The 11,256-nt window shown below is 53.5% G+C and overlaps 4 protein-coding genes across 4 annotated transcripts; 2 read left to right on the top strand and 2 right to left on the bottom strand.

Annotated features, from left to right (window-relative positions):
* Positions 1 to 1,502: 1,502 nt before the first annotated feature.
* VTN77DRAFT_7880 (uncharacterized protein) lies at positions 1,503 to 2,528 on the top strand (the record flags this gene model as incomplete). Its single annotated transcript, XM_069424316.1, has 1 exon — positions 1,503 to 2,528. The coding sequence occupies one exon, from the start codon at positions 1,503 to 1,505 to the stop codon at positions 2,526 to 2,528; it is 1,026 nt and encodes a 341-aa protein (XP_069274991.1).
* An 83-nt stretch (positions 2,529 to 2,611) lies between these two features.
* VTN77DRAFT_7879 (uncharacterized protein) lies at positions 2,612 to 3,100 on the top strand (the record flags this gene model as incomplete). Its single annotated transcript, XM_069424314.1, has 2 exons — positions 2,612 to 2,906; positions 2,958 to 3,100. 2 exons carry the CDS (start codon positions 2,612 to 2,614, stop codon positions 3,098 to 3,100), a joined length of 438 nt encoding a protein of 145 aa, XP_069274990.1.
* A 1,713-nt stretch (positions 3,101 to 4,813) lies between these two features.
* VTN77DRAFT_7878 (uncharacterized protein) lies at positions 4,814 to 5,275 on the bottom strand (the record flags this gene model as incomplete). The annotated part of the gene is made up of 1 exon (XM_069424313.1): positions 4,814 to 5,275. The coding sequence occupies one exon, from the start codon at positions 5,273 to 5,275 to the stop codon at positions 4,814 to 4,816; it is 462 nt and encodes a 153-aa protein (XP_069274989.1).
* An 835-nt stretch (positions 5,276 to 6,110) lies between these two features.
* VTN77DRAFT_7877 (uncharacterized protein) lies at positions 6,111 to 7,250 on the bottom strand (the record flags this gene model as incomplete). Its single annotated transcript, XM_069424312.1, has 2 exons — positions 6,111 to 6,212; positions 6,273 to 7,250. The coding sequence occupies 2 exons, from the start codon at positions 7,248 to 7,250 to the stop codon at positions 6,111 to 6,113; spliced, it is 1,080 nt and encodes a 359-aa protein (XP_069274988.1).
* Between the last annotated feature and the right edge of the window lie 4,006 nt (positions 7,251 to 11,256).

The raw sequence follows: 11,256 nt of genomic DNA, 5'->3' as shown, positions 1-11,256 counted from the left end.
TACCTAGGTATTAATCCGCCGGATTGAACTGCCATGTGACTAGAATGGGTATCCTGCGCCTGCTGCTTTACTGCCGCCCAGCTCTCCCTCTGCTCCCCTGTGCTGGCCCAATGCTTCCCTCTGCTGCCTCTTGCTTCCCTCCTATTCCTTCCTGCTTCCACTCTACCTCCTCTGACTGCTCTTTAATTCTTGCCAACTGCCACCTACTTGCAACTACTGCCTTACTATTTTTACCCCTCCTATGCTATTTGACCTCCCCACTATCATGCTGTGCAACTTTAGCCGACATACCAGCCCTTTTAATAATGAGTCTATTTTTGGACCTATTCTCCCTAAATTTGGAACCGTCACTATAACTCTGTGAGGCGCCTGCTCCAGGTGTGACGGCTCGTTCAAAAATGAATAAAAATCATATTGGCAGCCTAGATACTAGAATTCGAAGCTAGGGAAAAGGAGAAGAAAGAAGAATCAGAACTGTCGAGGAGGAGTATGATAATATATCGAAGCGAGACCGACCCAGCCCTTTCCTAATTCGGAAACGACACTCTGCCACGTGATCCAATACACGTGATCAAAAGTCACCTGACCAGACTTCTGAGCCGCGCCGGCTGTCATGTGGGTGCTAGGTTTTTACTTTGAAATTCCTGCCCGTCTAATAATCGATTGCTTACTCATGAAAGCAGCCCTATTGGTTCTTTAGCAGTTATAAGAACAGCACCTGCAATTTTTACCAGACATTCTGCCAGGCCATTAGTAGCAGCTTTATACGATACATTTTCTCTATGGGAACGCCTCGGAGTTACCTGACCTATGTAGGTAGCATTATTACTCAAGACTGCAAGCATGGGTGCAGAGCAAATGATCGTATGTAATCTGTGATATGTAAATGAGCCAGATCTCCTGCTGGCAAATATGTTTTTTTTCTTTTTTTTTTTCGGGAATCCCCAGGCACTTCCAGGCAGCATTTCTCTCTTCTGGTCCATAACAGGGATAGTAATAATAGCCATGATGGATGTCATGACTACCCAAGTACTGTGTGATATTTGCTCTTGCCTTAAGACAGAAGCAATGCTCCTTCTGCCCTGAGGAACATAATTTCCAGTTCTGGAAGGAAGGCACCTTGAGGTCTAATCAGTAAGTCCACCAGTTCTGTCCGTTTCTTTCTTTCCATTCCATTCTTTGCTAGTATCCATCCGTTGCGAAAGCCACGGCTTTGCCATTGACTACAACCCCATCATTGCCTAATTTCCCCTTTCTCCCTCATCAGAATGAGTACCATTCGCCCTAACAGCATCGCCAGATTTCATGCCATTGGCCGCGCCACGGGAATCCGCGCAGACCTGGAAGAAATGGAGTTCATAATCCATTGTCCACCAGATGTGCCTCCGAAAAGCCGTATTCTGGGGCTGTGTGGCATCACGGACTGGCAAAACCTCGCGAGTCCCCAGGAGGATGGATAGTTCTTCTCTGATTTCTATCTGTTCCATCACTTGCTCTCCCCAATGGGTAAGTCTGTCTTATTTGCACGTTTTGCACGGGTAGTGCAGTGGACTTACCCTCGGTGCAACCGCTTAGCTGTACCATCGTCCAACCAATGCTGGTTGACTTGTGAGAGGCCCGAGGATCTGGTAGCCAAGTATGCGAAGTATGCCCACGGAGACCCGAAGAAAGAGAGGCGAATTGTTCTTGACAAGGACACACTGCTACGCATCACCCAGGCGGGCAATCTGTGGGTTGTGCCGCGAGAAGACCTGCTGGAGCGGTTCTTAAGTACACTGCGAGAGCAGGTCCGGCTGGCAGCAGAAGCGGATGAGCACCTCCTCATTCTGATCTTCGGCCATGGCGACCCCAACTCCTATGGAGTTTTCGTTGGGGGGAAGGGGGACCCCGAAAAGGCCCCTATACTCCACATGAACAACGTCAAAAGACTGCTGCCGAAGAACGCTTCCGTGACCCTATTGATGACCTCGTGTTTCTCCGGGGGTTGGCTGGTACAGCCTGATCTCACCGACAGTCGTGAAGAATTACTCAATACCACCGGTGTCACCGCGGCAGGTCCAACGGAGAAAACTCGGTCTTGGCCACTGAGCCGAAGCGTGGGGCGTGCGAGTGGCAGCACCGTGGCGACTGCAATTCTGCAGTCCTTGATCGATATTGAGGCAGCACCAGAGGAACAAGAGGTTCGGGAACATCCGACGTATATCCAGTTGGCCCACTCGATCTTTGAGACATTAAAGAAAATCGATCGTTTTCGTGAGGACCAACAAACTCACTTTGCAGCACAAGACGATGAATGGGAGACAGAATATCGGCGCCGTCTTGGACTCCCCCTTGCCTCTTACAAGGATCGATGGGAATCTCTGCGGAAAATCCCAGCAATTGGCGGCCAAGGCTCCGGAGAAGGCACCATCTCAAGGACGGGACACCTGCGGAAACGCCAACGAGTTAGATCCTCGCACGTGGGTATTTTGCTTCATATCCGGGCCTTGACGAGTGGGCTGCCAATCTGTCACTACACCAGAGATTAAAGAAAATCCTTGGAAACACCGACGACTTCGATGCAAAAGAAATAGACAGGTTATATAACTGCATCACATACCGACTCGGCGCAATGCACCAGGCCGATGAGGTCCGAAGGAACATGGGGATACAGTTCCCCTCCATCTTTGGGTTTGACGTCGACAAATGGAAATTAGACGAGTCCGCCCGGGTACGCGCAGGGAAACCCGACAGGCACGAACTGTATTCGCGTGTCCTGGGGCTGCTCCGAACCAAGAAGGTGCTTGCGCAGCCTGTTGGAGGTGGCTTGTACTACACGAAACCCTGGTATTACCTTGGTATCGCACTCACAGAGTCGGGAATGGACTGGAATGAGATCCAGTCTAAGGTGGCCATGGCAGCATCAGGTATGTAGAAAAAGGTTCCTCCACGGTTTTACCCACTAACAGCCAGAGCAGAAAGAGTGGCATGGTACCAGTCCATTTACCGTGCGTGGCGGGGTAGACGGGTGGTGGAAGACAAGGATGTTATGAGCCGTAGAAAGGCCTTCATGAAAGCCATGAAGGACTTGGGCTGGAAGGTGAAAGAGGTGTTGAAGTAATGGCAAAGGCTGGGGAAATCCGGGATCAGTGTTAAACTTGTGGTCAGATTTACTCAGTGGGGGAGTAGCGGCGGTATTGCCGAAGACGGCACTTCTGTATTGCTCGAGTCAGATAGGTAACAGGCCCTTGCGGGGGGTATTTGCTCACAGCAGGTGGAAAATCAGAGGATAACTCTATTGATTATTAATTGATTTATTCATTGATTATTGATTGATATAAGATGCCGCCCCCTGAACCCGTCCACCGCACCTACATGCATTGCTCTACAAAAAGCATCTACAAAACCTCCAAATCTTGTTCAAAATGGATTCCCATGAAATTACTATATAAAAGGCACTTGCTGATTATAATTCTGGCAAATTCAGTTCCCTCTGAGCAGCTGCTGTAGCATATGGTGTCCCAAAGACAACCCTGTGCAATTAGAAGGCTGGTATCACTATGAAGCAAATCAGTCATGAACAATATCAAAGATTGACTCCTGCCTAGGAGGAATTTCCTAGCCGATTAGATAATTGAGCAGGATTCCTAAGGATTCTCTCCTGTGTACTCCTATATATAAGAAATGGCGTCTTGAATCCTCTGTATGAATGGAGATACTGCTCTGTTAGGAAAGGCATAGACTGCAGGCTTCATTAAGAGGAATCCATATATCTCTTCTTGTATAGGGTGAAGGATTAATGCAAAACAAATTCAGAATTTGCAGCTAGAGGCCATACATCAGTTTTAATTAAATGCAAACAGTGCTAATTGCAATCGACAAATTTAAAATTACAGTACAGAGTAGGTATACAAACTTTAAACCCCTCGCTGGGCAACAAAGTCAGGTGACTAGAAAATTTCTATTTATAAACTAAGCTTATAAAATAATTTACTATAGGCTTTATAGGAGTTTCTTATAGGCTTTTTTATAGGCTTCACACCAAGATAGCCTTATGCCTAGATGATCCGGACCTTCGGCCCTCTGCAAGCCTATAATATGAGCCTTCATAAAGCTCAAAATGTGACAGGCTTGACAGCTCATATCGCTATCTAATTTCACCGCCCATGTAAATTCAGCGCAGATTTGCTCGTTCTTAGATTTCTAGAAGAATAGACGGGTAGTATGCTTTTACATTTATAAGGCATGAATGTGATTGGAGCTGACCAAGGTGTATTCCATGTAGAACTGGGCGGTGATCAGCGAAAGTAATTACGCAACTATTGGCCCTGGCAGAGTTCTGGTGTCACCAACAGGATCACTCGCCATGTATCGTGTAAATAGTCGAGTGGGAGCCCGGGCTTTCTCCTTGGATGTGAAATCATAAAGCCGTGATTTCCGAATGATGTGTTCAGTCGGTCAGAATGCGCCTGGAGGATTCTTCCGTGCTGCCGGCCCATGAAAGAGAATATCATGATCTCGAAAGAACCAGTTAGACATGACATTACCAAGAATGATAGCATACTTACTGGTATGGTCAGATTGTCTTTCAGAAGAGGCACTTCCAGACGGGTTCTCATTATTGCCAGGATCGCAAGCACTTCACCTCGTAACAGTCTCTCATCACCTTGAAGGTCATGCCGCATCGTAAACATGACATGCGGATGTGGTGGGAACTGCTCAGGCACCTTCCAGATACTTATGGGTGACTACTGAGGACGCACAAAGTTAAAGACCGAGTCCTCGAACTCGTCAAGAATTTCTAACATTGCGATATGCAGCTCAAGAGACCTGCTTACGCGGATCTCCATTTCGTCAGATACATAAGCCCCAAGCCATCATTCGATGTCCCCTTTCGAGGATATCCTCTGAACTGCCTTTCCATGAAGCGGCACATGAAGTTCACCCTGTCTAGGTGACGGTCATCATCTTCGGGCTCAATCAATCTTTCCTCCGCTGTCAGGTCTCGTTGAATATTCGCAGATTGAGAGTTGATGGGGTGAGCGAGCAGGTCGTGAAGTGGCAAGGGCTGGAAGAAGCATGGTTGCAATGGCACCGCATAACTCCCGTCGTCATTGAAGTCCAGGGGCTCGCACTTGATACGAAGGGAGTTAAGAAAACTTGGTTCCAGATAAAAGGCGTCATCTTGCTCAAGCATGTCGTATGTCTTCTTGAGACCTGCAATGGTTTCCTGATGGTCTTTGGTCTGTTGTGCAGAGTAGTATTCTGTAGTAATAAGCCGCGGAGAGAGCGACATAATGACATCCTGACTACAGACCAGTCATATCATTGGAAATATAAAACCAGGAATGTGAGAAGATGAGGCCTTTCTTTTAAGCCTGTTGCTGGTTGCGAGTATAGGTAATAATATTGCGAGTCGATGACACCTTGTCCCAGTCGGGCTTAGCTCATTGGGGCCTGGGCAGTTCCCCGAATCTGGTAATTAGGGCAGGGTTAGAGGGCTCTCTAATCCACATGCGCTTTGCCACCTTCTAGAATAGATTATTGATATTGGTATCTAGATGGTTCTTATAATAATAACTAGAGGTAGAAAAAACAGCATTAACAAGTTGCTGGTACTCTCTCTTTACCCCGCCGGAAAAACCTACCATATCGGTCATAGATAGCGGGACCTACCTAATTAGGCAGGTATGGCACATGACCTCGAGTCTGCCACCTTCTAGATTAGGTATTAGTTCACAGTTCACACAATCAAGCAAGCCTCAGGCCTCAGTTCCAAAGCTTCATTTCTTTGTTCGTTCTTTTTTGTTATCAATAAATGCAGCAAGTGGTCCTAGAAACCAGGTCACGACTATCATCGTCCCTTCCCCCAGGAAAAGTAAGAGAGGACAGTATTCTGTTGTATTCGATGAGTTGATTCAATCTCCTAGGTCAATCACCTTCTCCTTTCTCTTTCTCTCATTCTTACTCTCTCTCTCCCACAACGTCTCTCTTCCTTTGTCCTCTTTTCTTCTTCTTCTTCTTCTTCTTCTTCTTCTCTCTTTTTTGAAGACAAATTTTCCTTCGAAGATGAATGCTTTGCGTCCTTCCTATTATGGAAGGATAGGCAAGTTCTCTCCCTTCTGCCCTTCTTAGTTTGTGGTTCCTGTTCCTGGCACACGCTGCCAGCGTGCCTGTCGGTCAATTGGCATGTCGCTCACAATATCCCGCAGTAAATCCCCCAGTTCGTTTACCTGACAGTCAGTCAGCGGTCAGATAGCTAAGCAACAAGAGAAGTTCTGGTGATAACACACATGGGGCTCACTGATCAGGGAAAAGTGCGTCCCTGACATCGTGGCGATGTTGATCCTCGTGCCCGGCAGCAACTGCTCCCATCCCTGCGGCCCAAAATCAGTCTTCCCCTGCAGCAGAAACCGCGACACCTTGACGCGCAGATCCAGCCCCGTGGTTGCCGCATTCTGCTGGACACCATCACGACTCCAGATAATATAAGTGTCCTCCGGTACGTCTTCAGAACTCATCGCTGTGGGGTGGTAGTCGTCGACAGCGCGGAGGGTCGATCGGAAATGCTCGAGCAGCCATTGCGGCGTGCCTTCTGGCCCCCAGTTGCTGCCCATCAGGTTGCGCGATGCCACGTACTGGATGACCTCGATGGGCAGCGCCTCAAAGACGACCCGGCACGGTGAGTCGATAAGGATCAGCTTGTGGACGCTCTCCCCATCGGCGAGGAGCTGCTTGGCGACCTCGTAGGCATAGTAGCCACCGGCAGACCAGCCCCCGAGCAGGTAGGGTCCATGGGCCAGCCGCCGACGGATCTCGGCCACCCAGAGGCATGAGAGTTCCTCGATGGAGCTGCGGTAGCTGGAGGCACCCCCGCCGAGATAGGGACTGTTCAGGGCGACCAGGCAGGTAGACGGCGCAATGGCAGGGATGCCGCTATACGCCATGCCGGAACCACTGCCGTCGGGTAGGAGGAAGATGGTGCGCGCGCTTGTCCCCAGATTGCCCTGGAGAATGACTGACAGCGGCACGCGAGACGTTGACGTCTGCTGGTGAATCTGATAATACTCGCGAAAGGCCGCCACAGTGGGAAACTGCTCGAAGACGGTGGACGGCAGATCGACACCCAGCTGGCCCTTCATGCGGGCGAGGATGGACTGCGCGAGGATGTCGTTGATCCCGAGGGCAACAAACTCATCGTGGTCGTCGATGTCCTCGACGCTCACGCCGGTCTCGTCGGCGATGACTTCGAGCGTTCCGTTCCAGGTCATGTCAGCGGTTGGAGACACTGGAGGATATCCGCACACATATGGCGTGCTACAGATGTCTTGGTTGTTCTCTACGCGTCTAAGTATATACATGTCAGAATTCACTCCAGCAAGAACGATTCGGGAAATCGAAGGAGTGTCTGATTCGCCACACTCACACCTTTGCTTGATATAGCCTTCTAAAGGCAAACCAACGACCCTAAATCAGGAAAATATCGAGACATTTCATCCTGAATTCGAAAAAGAGCGCTGTCAAGGAAGTCAGATTGGGAGGATGGCGTGCGGAGTTGGTTGGGCAGCATTTCCTAGTCCAATTCTTTGTGCAACGATAGATATGTCAGTTCAACCCAATTCCGTGATAGGTGATACAGAATCCCGTACCTTGTGAGATGGGAATTTCTTCGCTTGCAGCGGCATTGGGATGTCGCTGTCCTCCAGAGATGGTAGTGCCATCCGTCAACGGCATTTCTTGATCCCATTTCTGAGCGCATCTCCAGATTCGGGGATTCCGAAATTCTTTGTTCCTTTCCGTCCTGTGGCACATCGGGTGGTGTTGTCGTGGATCGAGTCTGAACGATGGCTTCAGAACGGATGGATCGAGGAAGGTCTCTGTCCCGTCATACGAACATGTTGGCCGTCATACATTGCCGAGCGGAGATTTATGGCCACAGCAGGTCTATCTCTGCTGATTTGAACCTCTGTTATCATCTTGTCGTCTGCGACATTACTCTTCCCATCACATAATTCACCATGACGACCAGTGGGAGAGAGGGAATCGCCGTGATTGGCATGTCCTGTCGATTTCCCGACGATGCAGACACGGCAGAGAACTTCTGGCGCTTCATCTGCCAGGGACGAAGTAAGTCTACATACACATCCATCTAAGGGAACCATCGTTGACCAGCACGCAACCAGATGCATACTCGGAGAATCCACAGCGCTGGAACGCCGATGCGTTCCATTATCCCCAGAAGAAACTCAACACCAGCCTGCCACGCGGAGGCCACTTCCTCAAGGCCGACATCGCAGCCTTTGATGCCAACTTCTTCAACATCTCCCAGGTCGAGGCCGAGTCGATCGACCCGCAGCAGCGCCTGATCATGGAGGTGACCTACGAGGCGCTGGAGAAGGGCGGCATCCCCATCCACCAGCTCGTTGGCTCGCGCACCGGCGTCTTCATGGCCAGCTTCACCAGTGACTACCGCGAGATGTTGTGCCGCGATCCCGAGACGGCGCCTCTGTATACGGCTACGGGCACCAGCAGCACGTCCACCTCGAACCGCGTCTCGTGGTTCTACGACCTGCGCGGGCCCAGCCTGACCGTCAATACGGCCTGCTCCTCCAGTCTTGTCGCCACCCATCTCGCCTGCCAGAGCCTGTGGACCGGCGAGTCTGAGACGGCCATCGTGGGTGGCACCAGTCTGCTCCTCAACCCGGACATGTTCCTGTTTCTCTCCAACCAGCAGTTCCTGGCCGTTGACGGCCAGTGCAAGAGTTTCGACGAGACCAGCGATGGCTACGGTCGCGGTGACGGCGTCGGCGTCGTCATCCTGAAACGTGTCGAGGATGCCATCAGCGACGGCGATCCCATCCGCGCCATCATCCGCGGCACCGCCGTCAACCAGGATGGCCATACCAAGGGCTTCACCCTGCCCAGTGCCGACGCCCAGGTACAGTTGATCGAGGCTGCCTACCGGGGTGCCGGTCTGTCGCTGGCCGAAACCCACTATGTGGAAGCCCATGGGACTGGCACGCGCGCTGGCGACATCCAGGAGGCCGAAGCCCTGACGCGGACCTTCTCCAAATACCGGACAGCCTCTGATCCGCTCATCGTTGGATCTGTCAAGTCCAACATCGGTCACTTGGAGGCGTGTGCGGGCCTGGCCTCGCTCATCAAGTGTGTCTTCATCCTCGAGACGGGCTGGATCCCGCCCACGCCGACTTACAAGAGCGGGAATCTGGCCATCCATGTCCCGACGACCCTGACGCCATGGCCGACAGAAGGCCTGCGGCGAGTGAGCACCCAGGGCTTTGGCTATGGCGGCACCAACGCCCATATCATCCTCGACGATGCCTATCACTACTTGCAAGCCCGCAGCCGGAGCGGCCACCACTACACGCACGTCCCGCCCCGGCCAACTCGAGTCCTGGCGAAGTCCGGCGGCGTGTCGTCAATCAACGGCGGACCACAGCAGAGCCCCGTGCCCCGGCTGTTCCGGCTGCAGGCCCAGGACAAGGAGGGCTTGAAGCGGGTCCGCTTGGCGCTGTCGCAGCATCTCGCGGACGCCCAGCCCGACCAGGGGGAGGATTCATATCTCCGGGATCTGGCTTACACGTTGAATAGCCGACGCTCCCATCTGCAGTGGCAGACCGTTGCTGTGGCCGGCACGCTCGTCGAGCTCTCGCAGACGCTCGCCGACGAGTCATGGGCCAACCCGGAGCAGCGCCAGTCGACGGCCCAAAGGCTGCGCATCGGGTTCATATTCACCGGCCAAGGCGCCCAGTGGGCGCGCATGGGCGTCGAGCTGATGGCGTACGAGGTGTTCCGGCACAGTGTCGAGGAGTCGGACCGCTACCTCCGCCAGGAACTCGGCTGTCCATGGTCAGCTGTGGATGAACTGGGCCAGCCCGAGGCCCTGTCACGCCTCCGCCTCGCCTCGCACAGCCAGGCGCTGTGTTCAGTCCTGCAGATCGCCCTCGTCGACCTCCTCAGCGCCTGGAAGATTACACCGTCCGCCGTGACCGGTCATTCCAGCGGCGAGATCGCTGCCGCCTACTGCCTGGGCGCCTTGACCAAGACCGATGCCCTCAAGGTGGCCTACTTCCGCGGCCTGCTGTCGTCCGAGATGAAGCAGATGGATCCGACGGTCCAGGGCGCCATGATGGCCATTGCAGCAACGCCAGACCAGGTGACGAAATGGATCAACGAGCTCACCCAGGGCGAGGTGGTGATTGCCTGTATCAATTCGCCGACCAGCGTGACAACGTCCGGCGATGCAGCCGGCATTGACGAGCTTGCCACCATCGTGAAGAACGCCGGCGCCTGGGGCCGCCAGTTGAAGGTGGACACGGCCTATCACTCGCCGCACATGCAGAGGATCGCCGCCCTATATTTCGAGCTCCTAGCCGACATCGAACCCCGGCCCGCGCACCAGGGCCGGACCATGCACTCCAGCGTGTTCGGCGGGCGGATCGACCCCGGTGAGCTCGGGGCTGTCTACTGGGTGAGGAACCTCGTCTCGCCCGTGCGGTTTACCGACGCTGTTTCCAATCTGCTGCGTACTGCGGCCGTCGATCTGCTGGTCGAGGTCGGGCCACACTCCGCCCTCCAAGGCCCTATCCGCCAAACGATGCAGGCACACGGTATCTCCGGCGTCGACTATGTCAGCATGCTGTCGCGCGGCCAGAGCGCCACCAGCACCGCGCTGGCCTGCGCAGGTCATCTCCTCCTGGCGGGCGTCCCGGTGGATCTCCGCCAGGTGAACCGTGAGAGCAGCAGTCTACCCCGGCCGGTTGTCGACCTGCCCGCGTATCCGTGGAACCACTCAGCCCGCTTCTGGGCGGAGTCCCGCGTCGCGCAAGAGCATCGCCTGCGTAAGCATCCCCGGCTGCCCTTGCTGGGGGCGCCCTGTCCGTCAATGGGCGCGCGGGAGCGGGTCTGGCGTGGTATCGTGCGGCTGTCCGAGGAGCCCTGGATCCGGGATCATGTCATCCAGGGCTCCATCCTGTACCCCGGCGCCGGGTTCTTGACCATGGCCATCGAAGCTGCCGCCCAGGAAGCCAACCCAGGCCGGAAGATCAGCGCGTTTCGCCTGCGGGATGTGCGGCTCGATGCGGCCCTGCTGGTGGCCGACGAGGTGGAAGTCATCCTGCAGCTGCGGCCGCACTTAATCGCTACGAGGGGCACGACCGCCGCCTGGACGGAGTTCACAGTGAGTTCGTCAGCGGACAAGGGCGCACTGCGCCAGAACTGCTCCGGGCTGGTGATGGTGGAGTACGACGCCCCGAC

This window comes from Rasamsonia byssochlamydoides (assembly GCF_041956645.1).
Source record: "Rasamsonia byssochlamydoides strain NRRL 3658 unplaced genomic scaffold VTN77scaffold_66, whole genome shotgun sequence".
NCBI classification, from domain to species: domain Eukaryota; kingdom Fungi; phylum Ascomycota; class Eurotiomycetes; order Eurotiales; family Trichocomaceae; genus Rasamsonia; species Rasamsonia byssochlamydoides.
This window is presented reverse-complemented; position numbering and strand designations above follow the sequence as displayed.